Source organism: Scylla paramamosain, chromosome 4 (assembly GCF_035594125.1).
Source record: "Scylla paramamosain isolate STU-SP2022 chromosome 4, ASM3559412v1, whole genome shotgun sequence".
Taxonomy (NCBI): domain Eukaryota; kingdom Metazoa; phylum Arthropoda; class Malacostraca; order Decapoda; family Portunidae; genus Scylla; species Scylla paramamosain.
In genome coordinates, this window is record NC_087154.1 from 19769527 (window position 1) to 19796748 (window position 27222).

The 27222-nt window shown below is 40.4% G+C and overlaps 1 protein-coding gene across 1 annotated transcript; it reads right to left on the minus strand.

The window, feature by feature from the left end:
• Positions 1-815: 815 nt before the first annotated feature.
• On the minus strand, positions 816-25462 carry LOC135099802 (large ribosomal subunit protein bL19m-like). Its single transcript, XM_064002330.1, has 8 exons — positions 25446-25462; positions 24901-25082; positions 11610-11724; positions 10500-10624; positions 4946-5080; positions 4575-4762; positions 1538-1686; positions 816-1059 (listed from the first exon to the last, which is right to left on the minus strand). Coding segments are annotated over exons 1-8 (1017 nt in total). The 5' UTR covers positions 25448-25462; the 3' UTR covers positions 816-938.
• Between the last annotated feature and the right edge of the window lie 1760 nt (positions 25463-27222).

Below are 27222 nucleotides of genomic sequence, written 5' to 3' on the forward strand. Positions count from 1 at the left end.
GCAAACCTAGAATGGTTGACAACTGAGGTGAATCTGTCCACAGGCAATACTTTCTCTTTTAGTCTAACAGCAATAATGGATCCCAGTGATTTAATATTACCTGTTATCCACTTGTGCAGGTGAATTTTCTCAGTACCTTACCAGTGTCTTGCCCCAAAATTGTGTTACAGTTTGCCGTTTCTGACATTCTCTCTCTCTCTCTCTGGGAGCATCCTTCACCTCAGTGGCCTCAGTATAAGTCTCCTCTTCTTATCCAAAACATTTTACTTGTTCAAAATGCTTGGCCTCTACTCCTCTACTAACATCATGTACGTATGTACTTCTCCCTATCTTCAGTTTTACTCATTTACTCATACTTTTGCAAACACATTTATTCTTCATCCTTTCTAATAAATCATAATATCAGTGTCTTCTCATTTGTTCCTCTTATTTCATAATTCACACTACTTGCACAGGTGCTAATGCCACATTTATCAAACACTCATTTCGTATCACCTCTTATTTTGTCCCACCACACATCCCTCTAAGACAATTCATTTCCAGAGCACTCATTCTTTTGACAGCTGTGCCTAATGCTATATATAAACTTTGTTTAAACTTGTAGAAACTCACCACCTGAAATCTTCATTTTTACTGTATTTACAGAACTACACAAATTATAAAAACGGATTGTCAAAAGAAAAAAGTAGGCTCACAAAATAACAAATCCTGAGCTACATAATGCAAATGTGAGATTTTCCGAAAGATTGAAGCCATTTATATCAACACTGAAGTCATGCCTAATAATAATTAAGTTGGAATTTAAAAGGTCAGTGCAATTTTCTTGTCTGATTCTATTTACACTTTATTTCTTTCAGCACGTCACACTCTTCACACATGCCCATTGTCCTCTATACACAAGAACAGTTATATTGCAGGATTCTGGTTCTCTCTCAGATCTAGGAGATGGATGGTAGCACTCGCTTCCTCTTGCCTCTGCGTCGTGTGGACTCCATCAGTGGATAGTGTGGGGATATTTCTCGGAAGATATCGGCTTGCTCCTCCTCAGGAATGGTGGCCCTGTCAATGAAGTATGGTGAATATTCAAATATCTGCCTAATTGTTGAATACAGAATTAAAAGTTAAACTTCTATTTCCCCTTCCATGTGAGTTACATATTTACCAGTGCCACTATTCTTTAACTTAAACCAATCTTGAACAATGATAATAACAAATAAATGTAAGGATATCAACACTAATCTTGAAAGATACTATTATAGAATGCTTGTTTTGAGATGGCACATAAAACATTCTAGTGTGAAATGACTGGTAATCAGGACAGATACTGTGCAGAAGAGTGAAGTTTGACGCAAGAAACTAGAGAACAAGGAGTGACAGCACTTGATAACGCATGGACAGGGATTCAGCCTAAACAGGGAGGAGTTTATTATGTGGTGCAGCAAATCAAACCACAAATGGTTAGCTCTTCTAAAACTCTACAACCTGTATTCTTTCAAGTCATACTTTTCCCAAGGCTTACAGCTCTTCTAAAACTCACCTGTATTCTTTCATCAAGTCGTACTTTTCCCAAGGCTTCTCATGTAGTTTTGCTTTCTTATAAAATCTTTCAGGAAGTCCTAAGTCCATCACACCTTGGAGGTTCTTTCTCTCCCATCGCTCATGCCAAGGGCGTGGCTTCAGCTGTACCTGTTAATACCATCAAGCTGCTTAGAAGACACAAAACCAGTACAAAAGACATGCATAGATCATGCTGAAAATGCATATATATATGTCTTATTAGGGTAGTTTAGTTCATATTTACTTTTATCTGGAAAACCTCCAGAGAACCATTGAATCAGAACTTAAAATTTCAATTTTTCCATGCTTATGAGATTCATTATTTCAACCTAGCTTCTTTGTTCTATATACATTAGTCTGATGACAACTTCAAAACAGAAAGGAAGTTGGAATATCCACATACACAGTCACCATAGATGAAAAAGTACACAGAGAAAAATATGGATACATTCAAATTGGATACCCATCACCTGTGTGCTGGAGCACAATCATCACATGTCTAACAGCAGCTGAGACACTTGTGTAGCTGTTCAAACACCTCCCCACACCAGTGCTGATCCAGCTCCCATGGAGGCACTATCTGTAACTGACTGCTCAGTCAGGCATCATGTGCCCCATTGTTGCCTGATTTTGGATGCCTACCATAAGCTGAAAACAGAAGAAAAAGCTCATATCTTTCCATAGCTGCAGCAGGGAGTGTTAGTATTAATACATGTGGTGGCTGATCTTGGGGTGGCCCAGTCATTTACCAGCTTGAAAACTCCTCCCATCCCCTCCCTGGTGACATACCCACAAGAAAAGTTAGCTTGGGATCCCATAAGATAACTTCCCCACATACAGACAAAATCCTACAGCATAGGAGTTTGTCTGTGTGTAGGAAAAGTAATCCTCTGGAATCCCAAGCCAACTTCTATTGGGAGAGGGTGGCAGCAGAGTTTTCAAGCTGGTGAATCACTCAGTGGGTCACTTCAAGATTAGCCACCACATGTATTACTGACACTCCCTGCTGCAGCTGTGTCAAAGCATGAACTTTTTCTTCTATTTTCAGCTAATGGTGACCCGTGGTAAAAGCCCAGCAACGAAATTGTAGGCATTCAAAATCAGGCAACAGCAGGCCACATGAAGCTTGACGGAGCAGTCAGTTATAGATAGTGCCTCCAAGGGAGCTGGACCAGCACTAGTGTGAAAGGTATTTGAACAACTACACAAGTGTTTCAGCTGCTGTCAGACGTATGATGATTCTGCTCCAGCTGTAATATACAGTAAGATAATGCAACGAAGAAAGAATGATGAAAGAGAAAAGACAATAAACGAGAGAGAGAGAGAGAGAGAGAGAGAGAGAGAGAGAGAGAGAGAGAGAGAGAGAGAGAGAGAGAGAGAGAGAGAGAGAGAGAGAGAGAGAGAGAGAGAGAGAGAGAGAGAGAGAGAGAGAGAGAGAGAGAGAGAGAGAGAGAGTGTGTGTGTGTGTGTGTGTGTCAGCAGGATATGAACACCAGCTGTACGATGCGGAGTGGCTGCTCCCTGCCATTAACTTACCATAAGAATTCCCACGCACAGACACTCTCCTTCCCCGATTAGTTTACCTTATTTCCCTTTGTTCAGTCAGTTAGAGTCTTACATGGTCCACAGCAGAAGAGTTGCCCCTTGACAAAGAAACAATCAGTATTCATCTGGCCCCCTTTGTTTGATCAGAAGAATTTTTAAAAGTAAAGTGTTTTATTCGAGCAGAGACCATACGAGGAGCAGGTGTGGGCATGTACTGCATGTGTGTGTGTGCCTGTCACACCCACCCCCTCCTTTAGCCACAGCGAGGGAAGGCAGTTGGAGCACTTTCCCATGGGAGTCGCTTCCCAGTAATGGGAAGGAACTAACATACTGAGACGTGCTCTAGCATTTATTGGAGACTAAGGCAGGATACTAAGTATCTGGGTCAGTTGCCTTAAGGGGGAGAAGTGAGTCATTATTGGCCATATGCCCCAGTCTATTTATATAGAATAGGAGTCTCCATAGTACTCTGCCAGTAAGCATAGCTGTAAATTACATACTACACCCAGGGAAGTGACCCCTTGGCTGTACAAGTGTACAAGTCAAGTTTTGTGGACAGTGAGCAGTGACTGACCCTCCTGTGTGTTTGTTGGCACTCTTTTGTAGTAGTTTCTTGTGTCTTTTGTTAATAACCCTGTTTGTTTTAAATGCTGCTGTGGGCTGAAGCTTTTCAGCTGTGTAGTAAACTTTACTACTCCCTCTCCAGGTCCTGACAAGGCCTGTCGCCCAGGAGGCAGTACTTGGCTTGAGGCTACAACACTCTGTTGGGCAGTGGGAGGACTGTCACGGTGGGTGGAATCATATACATGTTATCATATGTTAACTGTTTTTCCTAGACATGGTTGTCAATTCTTCTACAGCTGTGGGGCGTTGAGTGCTGTTTGGAGTATTTCCCTTGTCTGTGGTTGGTAAAACAGACTGGCAACCTCAAATTAGTGTGACCTAGAGTTACTACTGTCATGAAAAGGGTGCAAGAGTCACAAGGGATCCTGTACACCCGTATCTGAGCCTTGCATTGAGTCCACATAGGAGGTGGCTCAATGAAGCTAGTCCAGGTGCAGCAGCTTGGTGAACGGGCTGGGAATTGTGGTCATAACACAGTACCCTGGTAGTGGACATACAACTCAAATGTATCCACATTTTTTCATGTGTACTTTTAATCCACATTTGTGCTATATGCATTTAATTTGTGGCAATCATATTTATACCCACTACAGTCTGTTCAAAGAAAGAATCTCAGCGAGACCTGTGTTAGTTTGGGAGCCCTGCTCCACACTGGCCCACAAAGTCTGAGCTAAACTCAACCTCCCTTATAAAATACCTAGGTACATTTCTTAACAGCTCAACAATGACAAGTTGGCACATTTTGTTTACATCCATGGACAAAAGTGTTCAATTGTACCATAGTTTCCAACCTCCATTTCATCACCTATCAATAAATCCAATTCCTCATATATCACACATTACAGCACCTTGATGGGGTTGACTGGTACTGGTGCACCTTCTTGCATGACCTCTGGCTCCATGTCCAAAGGGAAGGTGGAGTAGATGGGCAAGGCATCCCTCAGGTACAGCAGCTCATCATCCAGCCGCTTCTCCAGCCTCAGCACCTCAATGCTCTGCAGCAGTGGTGAATACATCTCGTACTTGATTTCCACACCTGTTTGACATATGCAGCATAAGATTTTTGCATTTTCACTTAGAAATTATCTGGAACACACCGACCTAATTTCACTGTACTTCCAACCATGTTTTGAAGGCTTGAAACTGTCAGGGTATTAGCTTTTGGCTTTCATTCTGCAGTTTTGCAATGAGAACAACAACATGGTTGCACAATACCTACCTTGGTGGTCAACCACATTGCGGAGGATGAACCAAGCCCTGAGTCCAGCATCACCACGCTGAATACAAATGCCCACAAACCGGTTGTTCTTGCCTGAAGCATTGGGGTCTGCCACAGTCACTGCCATAATGGAACCTGCCATATACAGATAAAGTGAGATGTTGCTGGGAGCCATTCAATACACCATCAGCAAAGGGATAGCCAAGACAAGGCACTCAACTTTCACATTCACACTACTCACTCCTTCCCTCACCTTACAGGGATCAATTGCACAACTTGGTCTGGAACAAAGGCTCCTTCATAACAAGAACTCTCCCCTACACCTGATTGCCCCACCATCTGTGTGAGATCAATGTGTGGAGGCTCCCTCGGAGGTCACAAGGCCGCACCCCACAACTGATCTCCATTTGCTTCTGTCCTATACAATCATTCTACAATGCTCTGATGTAATTCCTCTTCCCTTTAAGACCCCTTTTACACTATCTATCCCATCCCTTATGTGGCCTACCTCACAAGTTAACACCTCCCACACTTGATCTTGCTGTTTAACCTATTACCCTCCATTCTCTCAAGTCCAAACACGCCCATCTCAGCACACATTGATCAACCCTGCTTCTCACACCACCCATTCTCTTTCACATCCTCATTTATGATTCTGTCCATCCAAATTATTCCATACATCCTCCAAAGACTTCTCCATTACATTCAATCTCTTTTTTTCTGTTACTCCCACATCCTCCTCCTTCATAGGAGGAGGCAGTAGGCACCTGCTGAAATGATAATTACTCCCAGTGAGGTCTGATGCAATGGATCAGGGGAGTGCTATGAACTTATCATTAAACCCAGCTGTGACCTCACTGAACATTTCCCTTTGTGTCTCACAACACAAGGGGGCAGTCACAGCCTGCCCTCTAAAGATAACACTCTTCCTCCACACAAAACTACAAGCACCTAATAACACACATGCCCTTCACTCAAAATTTCAAAATTATCATTGCAACTCCTACACCAGCCTCAGAGTCCCCATCTGAGGAGGGGACCACAAATGTCCCCAGGTCATTTGACAACAACCCCAAGTGTCTTGACACCTCCCTCTACTTTTTCTTCATTAACTTCAGCAACATTCACGGTCTAAGATCTAATTTTCAATCTGTAGAACACCACCTCTCTTCTTCTAAACCTCATCTTCTTTTCCTCACTAAAACTCAGGTGTCTGTGGCAACTGACAGTAGCCCCTTTTCTGTTCCCTCCTCATTTTCGATTCAAAGCTGGATGTTGCGTTTATGTGCACAATGACTTAACTTGCTCTCATGCCCACACTCTTGAATCTTCAGAGTTTTCCACCATCTGGCTACGACTACAGAGTCACTCTCAAACTAAATTTATCTGTACCTCTCAACTCCTCTGACTATAAGAAATTCTTTGACTACTTAACTTCCAAAGTGGAGCACATTCTGACTCTCTTTCCTTTTGCAAAGATCTCCATTCTTGGAGACTTCAATGTTCACCACCAGCTTTGGCTTTCCTCTCCCTTCACTGACCATCCTGGTGAACTAGCCTTCAACTTTGCTATCCTCCACGACCTAGAGCAATTGGTGCAACACCCTACTCGTACTCCTGACCGTCTTGGAGATACGCTTATGCTGTCACCCTCTCTTCTCCGTTGGGCTCCTCCGATCACAGTCTCATATCTGTATCTTGTCCTATCGCTCCAATCCCTCCTCAGAATCCCCCTATGCGATGGTGCCTCTGGCATTTTGCCTTGCTAGTTGGGGGGACCTGAGGAGGTATTTTGCTGATTTTTCTTGGAATGACTACTGCTTCCATGTCAGAGACCCATCTTTGTTTGCCGAGTGCATAACAGAGGTGATAGTGTCTGGCATGGAGGCGTACATTCCTCACTCTTTTTCTCGACCTAAACCTTCCAAACCTTGGTTTAACACAGCTTGTTCTCGTACCATACATGACAGAGAGGTGGCCTACAAAAGGTACTTAAGCCTTCCATCACCAGAATCTCATGCACTTTATATTTCTGCCCGAAACCATGCCAAGTCTGTTCTACAACTAGCCAAAAACTCCTTCATTAACAGAAAGTGTCAAAATCTTTAAAGATCTAATTCCCCTAATGACTTCTGGCATCTAGCCAAAAATATCTTCTTTCTCTCCTTTATTTCAACCAGATGACACCACTGCTATCATATCTATTTCTAAAGCTGACCTCTTCACTCAAACCTTTGCTAAAAACTCTACCTTGGATGATTCTGGGCTTGTTCCTCCCTCTCCTCCACCCTCTGACTATTTCATGCTACCTATTAAAATTCTTTGCAATGATGTTTTCCATGCCCTCGCTGGCCTAAACCCTCGGAAGGCTTATGGACCCAATGGGGTCTCTCCTATTGTTCTCCGAAACTGTGCCTCCGTGCTTGCACCTTGCCTAATCAAACTCTTTCAGCTCTGTCTGTCAACATCTATCTTTCCTTCTTGCTAGAAGTTTACCTACATTCAGCCTGTTCCTAAAAAGGGTGACCATTCTAATCCCTCAAACTACCATCCTATTGCTTTAATTTCCTGTCTAGCTAAAGTTTCTTAATCTATCCTCAACAGGAAGATTCTTAAACATCTATCACTTCACAACCTTCTATCTGATTGCCAGTATGGCTTCCGTCAAGGCCACTCTACTGGTGATCTTCTGGCTTTCCTTACTGAGTCTTGATCATCCTCTTTTAGAGATTTTGGTGAAACTTTTGCTGTTGCTTTGGATATATCAAAAGTTCTTGATAAAGTCTGGCACAAAGCTTTGATTTCCAAACTACCCTCCAATGGCTTCTATCCTTCTCTCTGTAACTTCATCTCAAGTTTCCTTTCTGACCGTTCTATTGCTGCTGTGGTAAACAGTCACTGTTCTTCTCCTAAATCTATTAACAGTGGTGTTCCTCAGGGTTCCGTCCTGTCACCCACTCTCTTCTTATTATTCATCAATGACCTTCTAAACCAAACTTCTTGTCCTATCCACTCCTATGTTGATGATACCACCCTGCACTTTTCCGCATCTGTTCATAGACGTCCAACCCTTCAGGAAGTAAACAGTTCATGCAAGGAAGCCACAGAACGCCTAACTTCTGATCTTTCTAAAATTTCTGATTAGGGCAGAGCAAACTTGATATTGTTCAATGCCTCAAAAACTCAGTTCCTCCATCTATCAACTTGACACAACCTTCCAAACAACTATCCCCTCTTCTTGAATAACACTCAACTGCCTCCCTCTTCTACACTGAGCATCCTCGGTCTGTCCTTTACTTGTAATCTGAACTGGAAACTTCACATCTCATCTCTAGCTAAAACAGCTTCTATGAAGTTAGGTCTTCTGAGATGTCTCCACCAGTTTTTCTCTCCCCCCCCAGTTGCTAACTCTGTACAAGGGCCTTATCCATCCATGTGTGGAGTATGCTTCACATGTATGGGGGGCTTCCACTCATACCGCTCTTCTAGACAGGATGGAATCAAAAGCTTTTCGTCTCATCAACTCCTCTCCTCTAACTGACTGTCTTCAGCCTCTCTCTCATCACCACAATGTTGCATCTCTAGCTGTCTTCTACCGGTGCTATTTTCATGCTAATTGCTCTTCTGACCTTGCTAACTGCATGCCTCCCCTCCTCTCACGGCCTCGCTGCACAAGACTTTCTTCTTTCTCTCACCTCTATTCTGTCTACCTCTCTAATGCAAGAGATAACCAGTATTCTCAATCATTCATCCCTTTCTCTGGTAAACTCTGGAACTCCCTGCCTGCTTCTGTATTTCCACCTTCCTATGACTTAAATTCCTTCAAGAAGGAAGTTTCAAGACACTCATCCTTCAATTTTTGACTACCACTTTGAACCCTTTTCTGGGACTGGCATCTCAGCGGGCTTTCTTTTTTTTCATTGTATTTTTGTTGCCCTTGGCCAGTGTCCCTTCTACATTAAAAAAAAAAAAAAAATCTCAAATCTCAGCACTGTACAGTGCAGTAGGCATTACTATCCCTTCATACAGTATTCCCTTTACATTCATTCCAACTGCTCTATTCTCAAATAGTTTATTCATACCTCTGAACACTTTCCCTGCTTCCCTCACCCATACCCCAACTACCACTGCTGTAGATCAAATATGAAACTCTCTACTTCTTACCTCAGCCTTTCTTATCTTACCACCTGCCTCCCTGGTCTGGTGCACCTCAATACACTACTAACATTCAGTTTCCTTCTACACACACACCAAAACTCTCCTACCAGCCTAGTTAACTTCTCTGTTTGTACCATCAGTGCTGTGTTATCCACAAACAGTAATTGACTCGTACTCTATTCTTCACCTGTTACCAGACACAACAATCCTTAACCCAACATTTTTAGGATTAACTTTCCTCACCACACCATCCATATACTACTACTATAAGTAGTAAGCCATGGTGACAATACACATCCCTAATATAAACCCACCTTAAGCACAAACCACTCCTTTATGCTGTTTCCTACCCTTACAATATGCTCTACTACTACTGAAAGACTTTCATCCCTTTTAACAGCCTACCCCATACAACTTAAAAAGCATCCCACATTCATTCCCTATAAATTCTGTTATAAAACTTCTCTAGATCCACAAAAGCCCAAAACAGTTCTTTCACTTTTGCTAAATACTTTTCACATACATCTTACAACATATATCTGATCTACACCACCCCTCTCCTGAAGCCTCCTTTTATATCATATACTAATCTGGTAGGAAAGGATGAGAATTATTATATTAAGAATGACATTTTTTTAGAAGGAAAACAATGCTAATTGGAGACATTGCGACTTCTGTTGTTCATATTCTCAGCCACCAGGTGTCCATAGTATCATCTCTTAGGAATGTGGACAGTGTTAAGAATACCCAGTTATGAATTTTTATTTTCTCATGAGTTGAGGCTGTGCCTCAATTAAGTTTTCATTATTTGGAGTATATGATGATGATAATGCAAACAGTATATCTTTGCCAAGTAAAAACTACAATATTTAAAAGGTAATATAAGAAATCCCCATAGAAAAACCGTTACACTTTAAAATAGTTAGTTCTTGCAGAAAAGACAATGAATGCAAGACACCATATTTAGGTCAAATAACATAAAGTAAACACATATCAGAATCAGTAACTATTGAAATAATGAAACAGTGGCATCCTTGGGCAAAATCCTGTCACACTGCCATTTTTTTTTTTTTTTTTTTAGGTGGTGAGCCGAAGGCTGTCAACAATAACAAAATACAGGTTGGTGACTGTGTTTGTAGGCAGTCTATAAATCTGATTCAAGAAAAATTGAAAACATCCCTTTATGGTTGAAGTAAGCATTTTTTGAAAAGGACTCAGTTATCCTCAGTTATCCTCAGTTATCAGTGGCCTTGATGAGCTCTCCTTAAATGACAAAACTCATGTAAACATAAAACCTGCCTTTCAAAATAATTATAATTTTACTTCTCTATATAAAAGTCCTAACATGATGCATCTCCAACATACCCAGTTACTATAAACAAAGACAAAGACTCACCAACATAGAATTCTGGAATGGGCATCACAGACCTACGGGCCAGCATGTCTTGTCTTTCCAGCTTTTCCCGCAAGCGGTTCCTATACTCTGGTTTGGGGCCCGGCAGGAACTCTGGATATACCGCTCTGAAAGGCAGTCCATCATAAGTCATTTATTCTCTACTCAAGGCTGCCATACCAAAATATAAGGCAATAATTCTGGGAAGCAATGCCCAAGAGGTCATTAGCACAAAGAACTGGTGGTCTATGGGTTTTGCAATCAAGTCCTGCTGGGAGCTGGCCAGTTTTTAGTGATCAAGTGGCTGAAGATAACCCACATGCTGCTCATCAACTATGGCATGAGCCCCTGAAGGCATCAATTATACCATAGTCAGCAGCAGAAATACATAAAGATGATCCAGAATTTAGTAAAAAAAAAAAATATGGGTGAGCCTTTATAGGTACTCCTTCCCTGTATTTCCCAGCATAGACTATATAGTGTCAGTGATCTAAATGCGCACAAAGAGCCTGAAAATAGTACTGTATTGGCAACTAATGAGAAGAACAAGGCTGCCAACTGACCATTCATCCATTCATCCACATTCATCCAGGCGAAAACCCCTATGTTTTGCAGCAGAAGGCTGCACTGTTTTCATCTGTAAACCACATTAATCTAATTGTAGACAACGACCATATATACATCTGACAAAGATAATGACTGCATACAAATGTGGTTTTTTACATGCTGTGCATAGGGAATATAAATATAAATGAAGATCATTCTAAACCCCAATATAATACAGTAACCACCTAAGACTATGTTGCCGTTCAATACCAAACAGCATCTTCATAGACTACCTTAAAATCTAGATGCCTCAAAGTGGAAGCCACTGCTGTCTACAGATTAAAACATCTTTCTTGTACCATCCAGAGCTGAGGTTCAAGCATCCTTGCCTCCAAACAAGTGCTATATACACCAAATCATAGAAAATCAATATTATCCTATTCCCACAACTACATACAAGGAACATGGCAAAACAAATCCCAAGATATAATAATAATCACTATAGAGCTTTTTTCCACAAGGAGTAGTTATGGAAGTCATTAAACCAGCCAGTGCATCTTTACTGACCTGAAGTCCTCTGGCATCTTCTTAATGACGTCAGGATCCTGTGTTGGGATGAAAGGCAGCACCCGTAGGACTGCTCCTCTCCGGGCCTGGTGTCCCCATGCTTCTCCACACACACCTGCCAATATAACCCACACCATCATGAAGTCCTGCTAATCAACAACTAGTGACTGCCAGTGGCTCTAAAGTATTAAATATGCACATTAATTGCTTAAACAGAAAACATAATAGAACTTGTCTCCGAAAGTGAATAAAAAGTGGCAGTAAAAACCATATCTTACTATCTTACTTATGAAAGTGGCCTTGTTACTAATACTGCCTTTCAACAACTATTCCAAACCGTGAGAACACTATGTGAGACAGTCCAGAATCTTTCCACTGAAACAGAAAATCTGTATGCCCCTTATAGCGACTCTAGTGATGATTTACACACACCTGATTCATGAGCACAATACTGATATATCTGGTACTGCTGAGACCTGGCTACTTCCAGACATTTTAGACTCCTTTATTTCCACTGACCAGTACAACATAGTTCACACTGACTCTAAAAGCTCTGTTCACAAACACAGGGTCTGTCTCTATGTCTATGTCACTAAGAGTATTGATTTTGTATCTAACGAGTCCTCATGTCCTCATATTAATGTTATTCACTTAACATCCTTTAATTTATATATTATTGTTGTATATCAGCCTCCATCCAACTGTGATGCTGAAAATAAAGCTTTAACTAAATTTTTGCAAGATATTTGTCCACCTAAGAAAGTCATTATTCTGGGTGACTTTAATTTGCTATTACTAAAGACTCTGTATAATAAAAGGATGGTCTACTCCAATGGGAAAGCTGGTCACCCAGTAAATGCAGCACTGCCAAGTGGTCTGAGGGATATAACACTCAGCCACTGCAATGAAGAAGAATGTGGGAAGAGATGCAATTAGTCAACTCACACAGCTTTTTATTCGTATATACATGGCCAAAATGGGTATTCAATCATACTCAGCAATGTACTGTTCAAGTAATTACAAGTACAATAAGGATTTCCTTTCTTGACTTTCCTAAGGATCCTGAGAGGAGAGGTAACTATTTTTTAAACTCAGAAGCTCCTCCTTACTTTCTGTGATGAACTCGTAATGTATTTGAGGTCTGTCATTGGTATTGTGCTGGGCTTTCCAGGTGATAGGTTACATATCAGCATTATGGTACATGACATTGTGACCAAGCTACTCATGACCATTCCTCGAATCCAGATTGTAAGTTTTCATGCCTTGAAGTGTGGTGTGAAGGTGGTTACAATGTGGAATTACCTGCCACAATATGTTAGCTCACCTATCATGCCAACATTCAAGTCCACTTTGCACTAATATCTTTGCAGCATATTTCAATATTAAGATTAATATCTTATAGGTATGAGATTTGGGCCAAGGTACCATTTCTAGACATGACCATACAAATAGCTTGGGGTAGCCAACCATGTGAGCCTGTGAATGTTGACTCCCTTATCCCTTTTGTTCAAAGCCCCAATGCCAATGACATAGCATTGTGATTAAGCCTCCATAGCAATAATTAAGCAAGCAAGCAAGCAATGATTGGGTTTTGTCTGTGATTTATATAACATTGAGAACTGGAACAAGAATGAATTAGACTACAAAAGGCAAATACAATATTCACATTCCTGCCTTTAATTTAGGGATGACATTATGACATGCATTATTAAGGAAGTCCACAGATGAGCTTCAGAAGATTATTTTACAGTTATACAGAAATACAAAGATAAGGTTGAGGATGAGTATGAAGACAACAAGTGTTCAACAGCTTTATACCACACAAAGAAATTAGAATCGAGAATGAGGTCATAGAATGTGTTAGGAATATACAGTCTTTATGTAAGGAGAAAAAATAGTTTGATCCCAGAACATGAAAAAATAAATCAACAGAAGGATAGGAATAGGATGGAGCACCTTTGAGAAACCAAACAATGCAATGAAGAGTAATCTCCCACTCAATAAAAAAAAGTATACAGGTAATGAGTGCATTTTACCAGCCCTAATATACATGAAGACTCACTGAAGCCTACAACTGTACAAATAATTTGTTAAGCAGTTATAAAACTTTGGAAGTATACCATAGAAAGAAATGAAAGATGTGAGGTAGGTGTCTTAAAACATCACTTACATGGGTAAGCAAAGGAAATAGTGTCCATGGAGGAATAAAGAATTGTACTAGTTTGCTATTATCAAGGTGATTCTGTATATCCTTGCTAACATTAAGATCAGTGGCTTTGCCATAAAATGTGGCACAACACACTAAAGTGGGTGTTGCGGAATATTTCATCTGAGGAGATTAAATGAGGTAATGGTACCTACAGCTTTGGTTATCGTTAAGTATTACACTCAGTTGTATCAAACTTTAACATAATGCATAAATCCATTATTTCTGCTGTCAAATCCTAAACAGTGAAGCTAGTGCACATAAAAACTCAAGAAAAATTAGCTCTCAAATGGTTTGATAACAGTAAATTCATGTGAGTGAGAGTTAATGTTTCCCTCTGGCCACTGGAGGTGACATCACTGCAGGGAGAGCAAAAATTTAACACTGAGTGAACTGACCTAGTATACAGTCTTTGCTGTTACCAAGTTGAAAAAAAAATATTTATGTTTGCAATATTTTTTTTTTTTTAATGCACAGTGGCACCTTGGGTTACACCTGGCCTGGTATATGCCTAAACTGACTTATGGCCTTTCCTGATGTCCAGATTTTTGTACTGGCATGTGCCTGCTAACTCAACTTGCACCCATGCTACCAAAGCTACCAGGGAGAGAGAGATAAGTCTGGGGTGAGATGAGCCAAAGTTGACAATCTGTGGAGTAACTCAGATGGACCTCACATCCCCAAGTTTCTTCCCCTATTTATCCCCAGCTTGCAAGCCCGTTGCTACCCAAACTCTCTGACACACAAAGTCAGATGAAGCTTTCATTTGGGAAGAAATTAAGTCTCTCTCCAAATGTAAGTCACCACCTAGATCACTTAAGAATGCTTGAAAACAGGCATGGCATCATTACAAACATTGCAGACATGCTTTTGGTAGACAGTCCCAGGAATTCACAGTTGCCTTTACCCAGTTAACATTGTAAATACCAAACACAAAAGATTACTTTGTCCATGCTCTGAATATGAAAAATCCTTGATCAGTTACTCTAATCACAATACCCTCATCAGTTCTTTGAAGGATCCCTGTGTAGTATAGATGTGAGACAAGATAACATTGCCCAAAAGCTTGCTGCTCTGGATGCAAGCTCTAGTATGGGTCCTGATGGATTACACCCTCAACTTTTGAAGTCTTGTCCTGCCCTAGCCAAGACCCAATACTATATAATTCTCAATCTTTTATGTCAAGTACTGTGCCATCTGACTGGAAGAAGTTCAGTATAATACCACTATTTAAGAAGGATTTATGTTACTATCCTCTTAATTATAGACCAAAAAGCTTGACATCGGTCTGCTGCAAAACACTGGATAGAATCACAGCAGATAATTTACATCAGTACCTCAAGAACAATGGTTTGCTGTCAGACTGTTAGTTGGCTTTAGATCTGGCAGTGCTACTGATGACCAGTTACTACTTATATACTGTATGATGATATGACTCAATGGTATGGCTCAGGTTATATAGTTGATACCAAGTTACAGTAAAATCCCTCTCATCCGGCATTCGAGTATCCGGTAGCTTCAAGTATCCGGCACATTTTTCCCCGAGCCTTAAAATCAATAAAAAATCAATGCGTACTCATAAAATTGATTAAAATTCCCGCGCGAGGCATACTTTGTCCCCTCGCCACCAGAGCGCACTGCTTTCCACCACCCGCGGCCCACTGCACTGTGTTTACTCAGTGACTCAGTCCCGCGTGTGCACTGTTTATCGCCTGACGCCTTCATCATACCTAAAGTTGTAGAAAAGAGGAAGCGTGTTGTGCTTACACTTAAGCAGCTGATCAGATCAGCTGCTGATTAAGATCAGCTGATCTTTGTTATGGTAAGATGTGTGAGTGTAGGGTGGTGATTGGGGACATAATTTCACTTCTATTCAAGTATCCGGCAATATTCAAGTATCCAGCAAGTTGGTGGTCCCGTTGATGCCGGATAAGAGGGATTTTACTGTATATACTTAAAACCAAGCAACAAGATGTGTTATCCTTTGCTGTCAAAGAGGTGTTACCTCTTGGCATAATGTTAGCTTTCTCCAAGGATATAATTTACACAGTAATGACCTGAGTGTTATTGACTGTCACAAAGACCTTGGCATTTATGTTGATAATACTGCAATTCCATACTCATGTCAGATTAACGGTTCATAAAGCTGCTGCACCAACTAAGAACTTATTGCAGTCTATCTTACGTTGCTCCCAGAATTTTATGCTAACTTCAATTAAGTCACACATATGGCCTGTGCTTGAATATGGATCTTGAGTGTGGAACACTGATTATATCTATGACCTGAAGCTATTGACATCTGTGCAGCATAGATGGACAAAACTAATGGGTGGTCTTGCAGATGTACTCTATAGTAAACATTTGACACATTTAGATCTTGTAATGTTGGGTGTAAATAGCAGGAGAGTAAGAAGTAAGGATGAGAAGAACAAATGAAGGAAGGAGAAAAGAGAGATAAGAAGAAAGACAGGCTGGGGACGAGAGTTGACGGGTCCCAGACACGTAACCTATTTGCAGCAACTTCATAATATGAAATATTATGAAGTTATATTATGAAATATGGGTGAAAGTTATATTATAACTTTCACCCATGCAGAGTTGTTTGTATTCCTCACTTTATTTATGCCACTTCTAGTTGTCCTTTCAGATTGAATCTCACTCAACAGTTAGTAGAAAAATGCCTTTGACCAAGACATAATCAGTATTCATCCAGCCCCAATAGTTCAGTCATAATTATTTTCTGAAGGAAAGTGTTTTATTCATGTAAGCCAGCGCTGAGTGAGGCGAGGCAGCGGGTAGTCAGGTGTATGTGTGTATGTCACCACTCCACCCCCTCTCTTGTACCCCAACCCATAGCAGCAGAGTGGGAGAGCATTTAGCCTTGTGTTCCTACACTTTCCAGTCACAGTTGGTAGCTTGGACGAGACAGACATATTGTGGTAGGCAGTCCTTTCAAGGAGACTGGGAGGGATCTAGTTAGCCAGGCTAGTTGCTATAAGGGAAAATTTAAGTAAAGTTAATTGCAGTATGCCCCTGCATTATGCTTAGAATTTAGGTGTCTCTATCACTCTGCTGGTGAATGCACTTTACAAGGTATTAGATATAAATTACACTGTGACTCATCATCTCAGTGTAAGACAAGTACTTGGCACTATAGTGAGAGGTGAATTATCCTCCCGTATGTTTTGTAGGCCAATTGCCTGTGTGCATTGTGTTTGTTACAAGCTACTGCAATGCCTGGCTCCATTACAGAACTGGCACATAGAGGATTAGTATACGTTGCCCTGCAGTAGAGTATCTTTCTTATCCTGGCTGTGTCATTCTTGTAAGGGGGCAGAGCTCATCTTCTGGGAAGTTGGATAGGATATTGCACTGCAGGAGAATATAGTGTTCTACAGAAGTGGGAGGACTTTGTCTTGTTGTTTGTGAGGGCGGTACTCTGTAGAACACTATAATCCTGACGTGTGTTTGTTTATTGAAACTGGCTCTCCCTAGAATGTGGCTGGCATTTCTTTCCCAGATGTTGGAATTAGTTGTTGTTGTAGTATTTCCTTGTCTGTGGATGGGAGGAACAGACTGGCAATCTCATGTGTTTGTAAAGGGTGCTAGAGCCTAAAGAGGACCTTGTAGCCCATATTAAGCCCTGCACTAAGTCACATAGTGGTGACCTGGGGGAAGCTAGCCCAGTGTGAGGCAGCTGTAAGAGGGGTACAAATCTGTGGTCGCAACGATCTGTATTCTGTCAAAAGAAAAATTGTTGAGAATTGATCTCATAAAGGTATGGAGAAAATTCCACCACCAACGCAGTATTTCATCTTCTGATTTCATCCAATTGGCTCCCTACTTTGGCAGTAGAGGACACAGATATAAGCTTGGTAAACCCCACTGTTCATTTAGAGTGTAGAAGATTCTTTAGTATACAATGTATCAATTACTAGAGCTCACTGCCAGATGAGGTCATCATTATGGATTCACTAATTTCCTTTAAGAGGAGTTTACATGCTAATTTAGGAGCCACACTCTATGATTATACTAAATAATGTTGCCCTGGTAGGGAACATTTACCCATTGCAAATGTCCACTTATCAAATAACATTTGTTTTCTAAGCAGCTCCCACAGATGATTTAAATCCTTAATCCAGCAGTTTTTACATGTCACACATGTATTTTCTAGTTTAAGGATAAGCTTTTGTAATTTGAATAATATCTCTAACAAATTAAATATGCTATCTGATTTTCTCATGGAACACAACTCAGAAAGATACATTTGGTGTCACAGAAACCTGGCAATTATCTGATATACCAAATTCTTTTGTCTCTATCAATTAATATATAGCTCAAACAGATGCCTTGGGTGACAGAGTTTGTATTTATGTTAAAAAGTATTATTTTTATTAATTTGATGCTAAGTGCATTGATTTTAGCCTGTATATACCAACCTCTATCCTACACCCACCAAGAGAACTATGAATTGGTGAAATTCCTTTTAACCTTTTGCCCATCTAAGGAAGTACTGACATTGGCAGATTTCAATCTCCCACAAATAGACTGGCATTATCATAACTAAATGTTTGCATACCAACCTTTCTTGGACTGTTTTTTCTATATTTGGTCTCAAACAAGGGGTACGGACCACTATATTTGAGCATTCAGGGAAAATTTTAAATCTATTCTTTACTTCTGAGGATAACAGGATGCGGGGGATGTTAAAAGTTTTGCCTAATTTTCATAAGTGCAGTCACTGTTTCCTGATACTGTAGTTCTATTTCCAGACTGGTATCAAAGTTAGTTCCCCCCTTCATACCAGCTATGCTTGGCAAAGAGGTAAATACATTAAGATGTATTCACTGTTACAAAAAATTGATTGGGATTACAAATTTAGTGACATATCTGTGGACTGCATGTTTTCTAGGATAAAGTCTGCTCTGGCTTATCTAACAGACAGGTACACACTTGTTGCCACTGACCGACCATTCCAACACTTGCAATGTACAACAAAATGCATGTACATTAGAAGCAAGAAAGTTGGTGTGTTATCTGTGGGGTCCCCTCAAGCTGGATACTGGAAAGCTTACTGTTGACTGTCAAGAAATGGCCAAGCTATTCACTTCTAACTTTAGCTCAGTCTATTCTACCAAGATACTTAGTTCCCCTTCCCCTCACCAATTATCTAACACTTGCATCAGCAACTTAAATATCTCAATAGAGGAAGTGAGAGTGAGGCTTACCTCTCTGGATGCAAAACTCGAGTGTATCAGTCACATTAGTCGTAACAATTATTATTGTATATATTCGTCACTCATATTGCATTGTCCAGTATTCCAGTCTGATCTATTTTTAACCTTTTCTCCTTTCTCTCTCCCTCTCAAGGGAATATCACACCTTCCCTACATTCCTGCCAATCCTTTGGGGAAAGACCTGCATTGCCTTCCTTGCAGGACATTGGTCAGAATAACAACCTCTGTCATTGGTTCCTTTACCTCATTTACAGGCATCTGATTGGCCATCCCTTCATTTCAGATTTTCAAACCTGGTCCACTTTCTCCTCCATATATAGAGCCTGTATACATAGCATTAAATCAGATCAGGTCAGAGACAGTTCAGAGAGACTCAAGCATCATCACATCCATAATAATGTCTCAATATCACATGTGTACATCTCTGTCCAACATTTAATCAAGAAAGTACATCTGTCTGCTGTGTTACTTTCACTCGCACAATCAACATAATCTAAACCACTACCCACTTACTCCATGATACCTGTATTCATCAGAGAATCAACAAGCCATCATCATCTATCCTGCCACCGTCATCTCCAGCAACATCCAGTAAGTCAATCAACCAATAGCAAACAATCCAGAACAAGTGGTTACAAAAACTTGATTCAAAGTAGTGACAGTGGACACACATCAATACAAAGTAGTAACTCAGCACACAAGCATGGGGACCTGATGGTATTCACCCATCTCCTTAAGTCCTGTCCCAGTTTGGTCTATCCGCTCCACAAAATGCTTACACCCAATGTTTACTAGAAGGCAAATTACCATCCTTCAGAAAGGAAGATATCTGAAATTTTGCCCAAATTCAAAAAGGATTTGAGACATACTCCCCTTAACTACAGGCCAATTAACCTAACCTCAATATGCTGTAAGACTTGAACGGATCATAATTAAAGCCTTATATGAATATTTTGAATACATCAGTCTCATCTATTGACCAGTACAGGTTCCATCAGGACTGAACAGTCAATGACCAACTCCTTTTGGTATACAATGAAGTATCCTTGTGGCTGGATCAAGGCTTTGCTGTAGACATAGTCTTATTTGACTCTGATGTTATTTCCCAACTTCTTATTGATAAGCTGAAGTTGCTTAGAGTGGGTGGTCATCTGTTTAGCTGGATCTCTGACTTTTTAATAGGTTGAAGTATGAGGGTGTATGTATCTGGAGTTTGTGATTCCTCCAGATCAGTACATAGTGGAGGCCCTCAAGGCTCTGTTTTGGGACCACTTCTGTTTCTTGTAATATGTAAATTACATGCCCTCTTATATTAAGACTAAATATAATTTTTTTTTTTTTTTTTTTTTTTTGCAGATGATCTCAAGCTTTATAATAATTATGAGGATTCACCATGATCAAATCTCCTCCTTGGCCTCAAACATAAGTTTGCTTCAAAAGGATATCAGTATCAATATCCAGGGTAGCCAATTCATGGGGCCTCAATTTTAATCCCCATAAGTGCTCGGTGATTTGTTGTCATTGTGGCACTATTGACTGGGCTGCTACTGGCTCCCTCCAACATTAATATTTGATTAACTCTGACCTATTCACTGTAGACAGTCACAAGGATTTAGAGATAATAGCAAATAATTTTCTTGAATTCCATGCACATACAAAAACTACAGTTAATAAAGCTGCAGGTTTGGCTAAAAACTTGCTTAGCTCTAACTGCTGTCATTTTGAGGATTTCATGTTAGCTCTCAACAAAGCCCATCTAAGATCTCTGCTGAGTTTGGTTCCAGTCTGGAATACTGGCTACCTGAGTGATCTGAGACTCCTTGAGTCAGTGCAGTACCACTGGACCAAGCCGATGATAGCTGGACTCTACAGTAATTGCCTTAAATCACTCAGCTTATATTTAGTACAAGGCAAGCTTCTGAGAACTGATCTTATCAAATGCTGGCCAATCTTTCATGGTCACTCTACGATATTCCCATCTGATTTATTCACCCTCTCCCCAGTTTCAACTACCAGAGGTCATAGGTTCAAGATTACCAAACCTCATACTTCCACTGAATGCCAAAAGAAGATACTTTAGTGTAAGATGCATCAATCCTTGGAATTCCCTTCCAAATAGTGTTGTGAATTCTAAATACCACTGAGGTCTTTAAAAGAAGACTTCATCAGTCTCTTAGAGACACACTGTTTATGGAATGCACCATTTCATCATGCACCCCAACACACACCACACTTGATTGGGACTATCATCCTGCTAGTACACATCCATTCTTTACTATTGTATTTTAACCTAACTAACAGCTGGTTATGGCACTGAATTCATGTTGCTTTGCTGGACAAACCTAGCTGTTGCAAACTGGGGTTGGTAGCCAACCAGATGAGTAAACCAGGTGAGTAAACTCTGTTTATGGCACACAGCTCAGTGTACTTGTAGACTGGAGTGCCAGCAGATCTGGGCTGTCCTTAATATAGTATGACTATGATAGCTTTACCATGAACATCCTGATTACAATGTACAAGTAGCCAACCAAGTAAGTAAACCTGATAAACTACTTCATTAGTTTTCCTGTTGTTCTCCAGGATTCTGATGGTTGGCAGATGCAACAGTGATTGATAACGGAAGAGCTTCATCAAGGTAATAAATCCTGGTGGAAGCAACGGACAAGCTCAGCCTGCCCATTAATGGGCTGAATTTACTCAAGGAACTCAAGTAAATGCTGGTGGGTAAAATTTTACTCTTTCACCAGTCTCTCTATTCCAGACAAAACTTTTTTCTGATAGTTTATGGCCTGCTTTTAATTAATCAACTTGTTTTTTCCCACAAATCATTAGTTTTTATTTTGTATCCCCTGATCCCCCACCCTCTCGGAAACTAATGATTTGCAATAAAAAGAAAAGCAGATTAATACAAAAATAGGGTAAATTTTTACTTTATACAAGTCCCTCCTTACACTGGTGATTTTACTTTTTTCTTGGTTGTTTTTGCATGATTCACACAAATTTGAGGCTCATTTTCATCAGAAATAAGTAGTTTTCCTGTTCCTTTGACCCACAGGCAGGGAGGATTAGAAAACACAGGATTTCTGATAGAAGAACAAGGCCCAAATTGAATGAATCATAAAAACAACTAAGAAAAGTAAAATCGTCAAGAAAACATTTAACTAACTTAATTAACCTAACCTAACTAACCCTAAAGGGATTGGTGGGTGGCACCAATGTCAACTGTGAAAAGATGCAAGCTGAACAGGTCTGCCATGACAGCCCTTCCAAGTGGACCAAATAATAGTTAAAAACTCCTAGCTCAAAAACTATTAGCTTGCAACAAAAGACTGTAAAAGAAATATCTCAGAAAAGTTTCAATTATCATAAAAACCAGTAAAAAAAACAAGATAAGTGACTGGGTGTAAACTTCAATAATACCCAAAATAAACCAAAATCGACCAGAAAAAAATAGCTTCATCCTCACAAATAAGTAACACAGCAAAGAAATGTGCAAACCCTAAATTTTGTCTTTTTTTCAATTACCTCAATTTGCAACACTTGTCATGTACTATAGCTGACATGACACTGGGTTAGCTTGTCGCCTGAGACATGTGTCTCATGAAGGGCAGGGACATGTGTTCGTGTGAATCTGTGCATTATGTCACAGGACACAGACTTGGCGTAATTTAATTTTCATTGGTTCACTAGTCTTGCATTAGCCAATCAGCAATCATTAGCAGCAAAATTCAAATCTTAAGTGGTTGCAGTGCTCTCATTTTTGGGGAATTTGTCCCCAGATTGGGAAATATAAACTAATTAGGGGAAAATCTCAGGAAATAGGTTTTCTAGGGATTTCTTTAAATTTTCAGTGAAAATTTGGTAAAATTTGTATGCAAAATTCTAATGTATTTGATGAAGATTAAGCAAGTGTTTGCATTTAAAAAAACAAAACTCTTGTTTTTCAAATGATTTTGGCAGTAAATTCAATACTGACAATTTTGATTGGCTACTGGTACTGCATTCCATCAATCAAAACATAAAAGAGGCAGCTGACTCCCCCCTTAGTGCAAGCCTCCAAGCTCCTGCACCATCCTTGTGTTTACATTATTGTGGAGGAGCTGAATGATGCGCCTGTGGGCTGTGATACCTAATTTGTATAAAATGGATATTTGTATAAGTGGGTATGATGTTATGTGTAGAAAATGTACAAGATACAAATCTTTACCAATATGAGATAATGACCTATAGGAGGTAATGAAAGGCCAAACAAAAGTCCACATCATTAGCAGTTCAACTAGATGCACTAGGTAGATATGGCCAGTGCTGCCAGGTATATCACCTTGTAGGGTCCCAGATTGAAAACATGGCTCTAAGCATTGTGGCATAAATGGCATTTTTTGCCAGAAATTTCATTTTTCCAAAAAGTTTGCCTCTTCTCATGGCACAAAAAATGCCATAAACAGCAGGTAGTTTGCCAATTTTGCCAAAAAAAAATCCCTGGCAATCCTCCTGTCTGCTCTACCTACCAACAAACTCAAGAATGCAGTAAATATTTAAGAATGCTTTATAACAGTGGTCCTCGTTAACGTTTTTACTACCACACTGCCCCTTAGAATTTTTTTTCTTCTTCCATGCCTTCCTCCCTTTGCATTTAAGAAGAAATGGATTTTTATCTTTTTACTGAGTATGAATTGGTGAGATTATTGGCAGTGCTTAGCTATTATATCTTGAATTATTGAGATAACTAACACCCTCTTGTTGAAAATAACACAGAATTAGAGAAATTCCTACTGCTCTAGGGAAATTTCAATACCATTGTAGGGAAATCCTGAAATTCATTTGTGAGGGCCCTGAGCAGTTGCAGGGTGGAGGCAGGGCAATCTGGCACTTATCTTTCATTGAGGATGATGTGTGGCTCTTGTTCTCTGACCTTTGAAGAGGTTATACAGAAATTAAAAGATAAAGATGCCCGGTGCTTAGGTTAGGTTGGATTTGGTTACATTAGGTGTGGTTAGGTTTGGTTAGACTGGGTGTGGTTAGGTTTGGTTTGGTTAGGTTAGGCATGGTTTGGTAAGCAATGAATGGCTGTTACAACAGAGTGTGGCAGGGCAGTGTACGCCATGCACCAGTCAGATCCAGAAGAGTGTGACTGTGGGCAAGGCAGGCAGGTGCTTGCACCCTGTCAGTGACTGCGTACCTCACTTTGATTTATACTTTATTTAGTACAAGGTACAAGTTCAATTTTTTTCCACTTAATATTTCATGCCTTTTTTAAAAGGTGACAGTTTACTTTCCTAGAAATAAAAGTTTTCTTTACATTCGTTACTGTGATGCCGAATTAAAAAAAGAATAATAATTGTTTTTCCAGGGGTTTGCACAGGAAAAAAAAAAAATCTATCTTCTGAAAAAGCATCAAACTTTAAAGCGGAAAAGAATCAAGCTTGTTCCAAGATAAAAAAAAAAAAAAAAACCGACCTGAGCATAATCTATATTTCTGCCGAAATCCATTGGTGTCGCGCCCGATCCTTATCACGGGAGCAAACGAAGTTACTTCCCCCCCAAAAAATGCTAAATGTTTAAAAATCGCGGCCAGCATTACAAATAATTTGCGGTGGGTATATACAGGGTCCAAAATACTCAGAGTGAGAAAATCTACCTGATAGGAAAGGTAAGAAAAGCCATGTTGAGGCTGGTGAAAGACTAAAATAACAGTTGTTGTTTAGGGCTCCAGTAAATGGTCCGCTGATCCACCACCACCAACACGGGTCACCATGATGCCTGGCTACTCGCTCTCACTTAATTGAGACGTGCGTTACTCTAGACACAATACAACTCACGCCACAACAAAAAATGAGGAGTACTTTACCCGGCAGGAGTCTGGACAGCCTGGTCGAGGAACTTCGTAACGCTGCTGCTGCCACCACCGCCATCACCATCACTGTTTTGGGATGGCCATAGCATTTGCAACGGCACCTCTTTATCCTTCTTGATCTTGATGCTACAGGTGGCTTGAGATCACTCCGAGCCAGGCCTGTGTAGTAGCAGCTCCTGTAGAGAAAAAGAAAAATGGTAAATAGAAAACAGTCATAATTCACTCCTCTAGTTCCTACATCTAGCACACGGCACACCACGTTTTTTTTTTTTTTTTTTTCAGGAACTCCTTCACAGCCTCAACCACCCTTTCATTCCTCTCTCCACACCATGGGGATTCTAGAAGAGGCTGAGGCGCAAAAAAAGTGCGGTCAGTCTCGGTGGCTGGCAGGCATCTTTGAATTGTCAAAAGCAGTTCGCTCGCTGGAAGGATGAAAGCTTGAATGGTGTGGATTAACTGAATGATAGACTTGTAGAGGATATGAGGAATGTAGCACTCAGCCGGATAGGGTATGTAAGAACGAGTGCCAGAAAGCGTACATGTAAGCCGTGGTGGAGTGATGAGATTAGGGATGCTAGGAAGAAAGAATTAGGTGTGCATGGAGTTGAGAAAGAGGAGGTACGAGAGTGCGGGGGTTGGAAGTGAGTACCAGAATGCATGGGTAGCATTATGTGAGCCAGCGGCGAGTGACGAAGCAAAATTTAATTAATGCTTAAGTTAGGTGTGAGAGAGTTGTGATTTTCAGTCTCCAAGGGAGAAAGGTGTTAAAGGTGACCGAGAATTGTACAGATTCCTGAGGAGTGAGGGGGGTGCCTGACTGAATATGTTGAAAACCTGAAGGTGAATGGAGCAGTGGTGACAAATAAGGAAGAAACGAGAAAGGGGATAAAAAGAGTTTTGGGAAGATATTGGCGGAGTAGGAAGGTACTTGGTGTGAGAGAAGGGAGTATGACACTAGAAAAGAAAGATACGGATGAGTTGAATGAAAGAATCAGCAGGGAGGAAGTGAAGACGTGTGAAAAATCAGAATAAGGCAGCAAGGCCAGACGAGATACCCTATGAGATGTATAAAAATGGAAGGAAAGTTGTGATTGATAGATGACCGAATTATCTAACCAAGTGTTAAGGGAGGAAAGTGCCGAGAATGTGGAATGAATGCAGGGTGATTATGTTGCATAAGGGAGGTTACAAGAGTAAGAATGAGTTGAAAATTACAGAATGATTGTGCTAATGAACACAATATGTAAAGTTTTTAGTGCAGTGTTGAATAAGAGATTGTGTAAATGGATTGAGTATTAGGTGAAGAACAGAATGGATTTCGTGTGGACAGGAGAACAGAAAATAACATGTTTGTGGTAAATTAAATGATTGAGAGAAAGAAGACAGAAGGAAGTTAACTTGTACTTGGGTTTTCTTGATATAAAGAAAGCTTCATATACAGTGAATCGAGAAATGCTAGGTAGAATCTCAGAAAAGACTGGGTTGAATACAAAGACAGTTAACATTGTGCAAAGTATATAAGAGAAATAGAAACAGATTGGGTGAAGAGTGAGAGCGAGCAGTTAGACAAGGATGTATTCTATCACCAATCCTTTTTAGCCTGCATACAGAGGAGTTAGCAGCTAGAATGAGAAGAATGAATGTGAGAGTAAGTGTGGGGAATGATAAGATGTGTGTTCCTTTTTTTATGCAGATGATGTAGTGGTTATGAATGAGTTGGCAGATGAACTTCAAAGTTTGTTGGATGCTGTAGACGGGAAGGGGCTTTGGAATGAGATCTAACAGTGAGAATAGCAATGTAATGATAGTGAATAGATCAGAGAATGAGAGAAATTCAATGTGGAGACTGGGAGTTGCAACAAACAGATGAAGGTAAGTGTCTAGGGATGTGGTTGAATCCGAATATCTGTGTAAAGGCGAAGATAAGCATGGTGAGTCTATGGGTGGGTCGACTAAGAAGCGCAGCAAGGATGAAAACAAATAAACATGACATCCTGCAAGAAGTTTGGAAGAGCGTGATTGCGTGGAATGAGAATGATTTAGAAAAATTAGAAGCAGAACAGAATAGAGTAGTAAGAATGCCACTGAACGCAACTCCGATGGTGGTGCTTCCTCTTCTTCTTCCTATGGCAGTGTTACTGCTTCCTCTTCTTCTCATTCTTCTCTTCTTCTTCTTCTTCCGATGGCGGTGGTGCTGCTTCTTTTCTTCTTCCTCTGATGTGATGGTGCTTCTTCCTCTGATGGTGGTGGTGGTGCTGCTGCTTCTTCTTCCTCAGATGGTGGTGGTGGTGGTGCCTCTTCTTTTTTTTCTTCCTC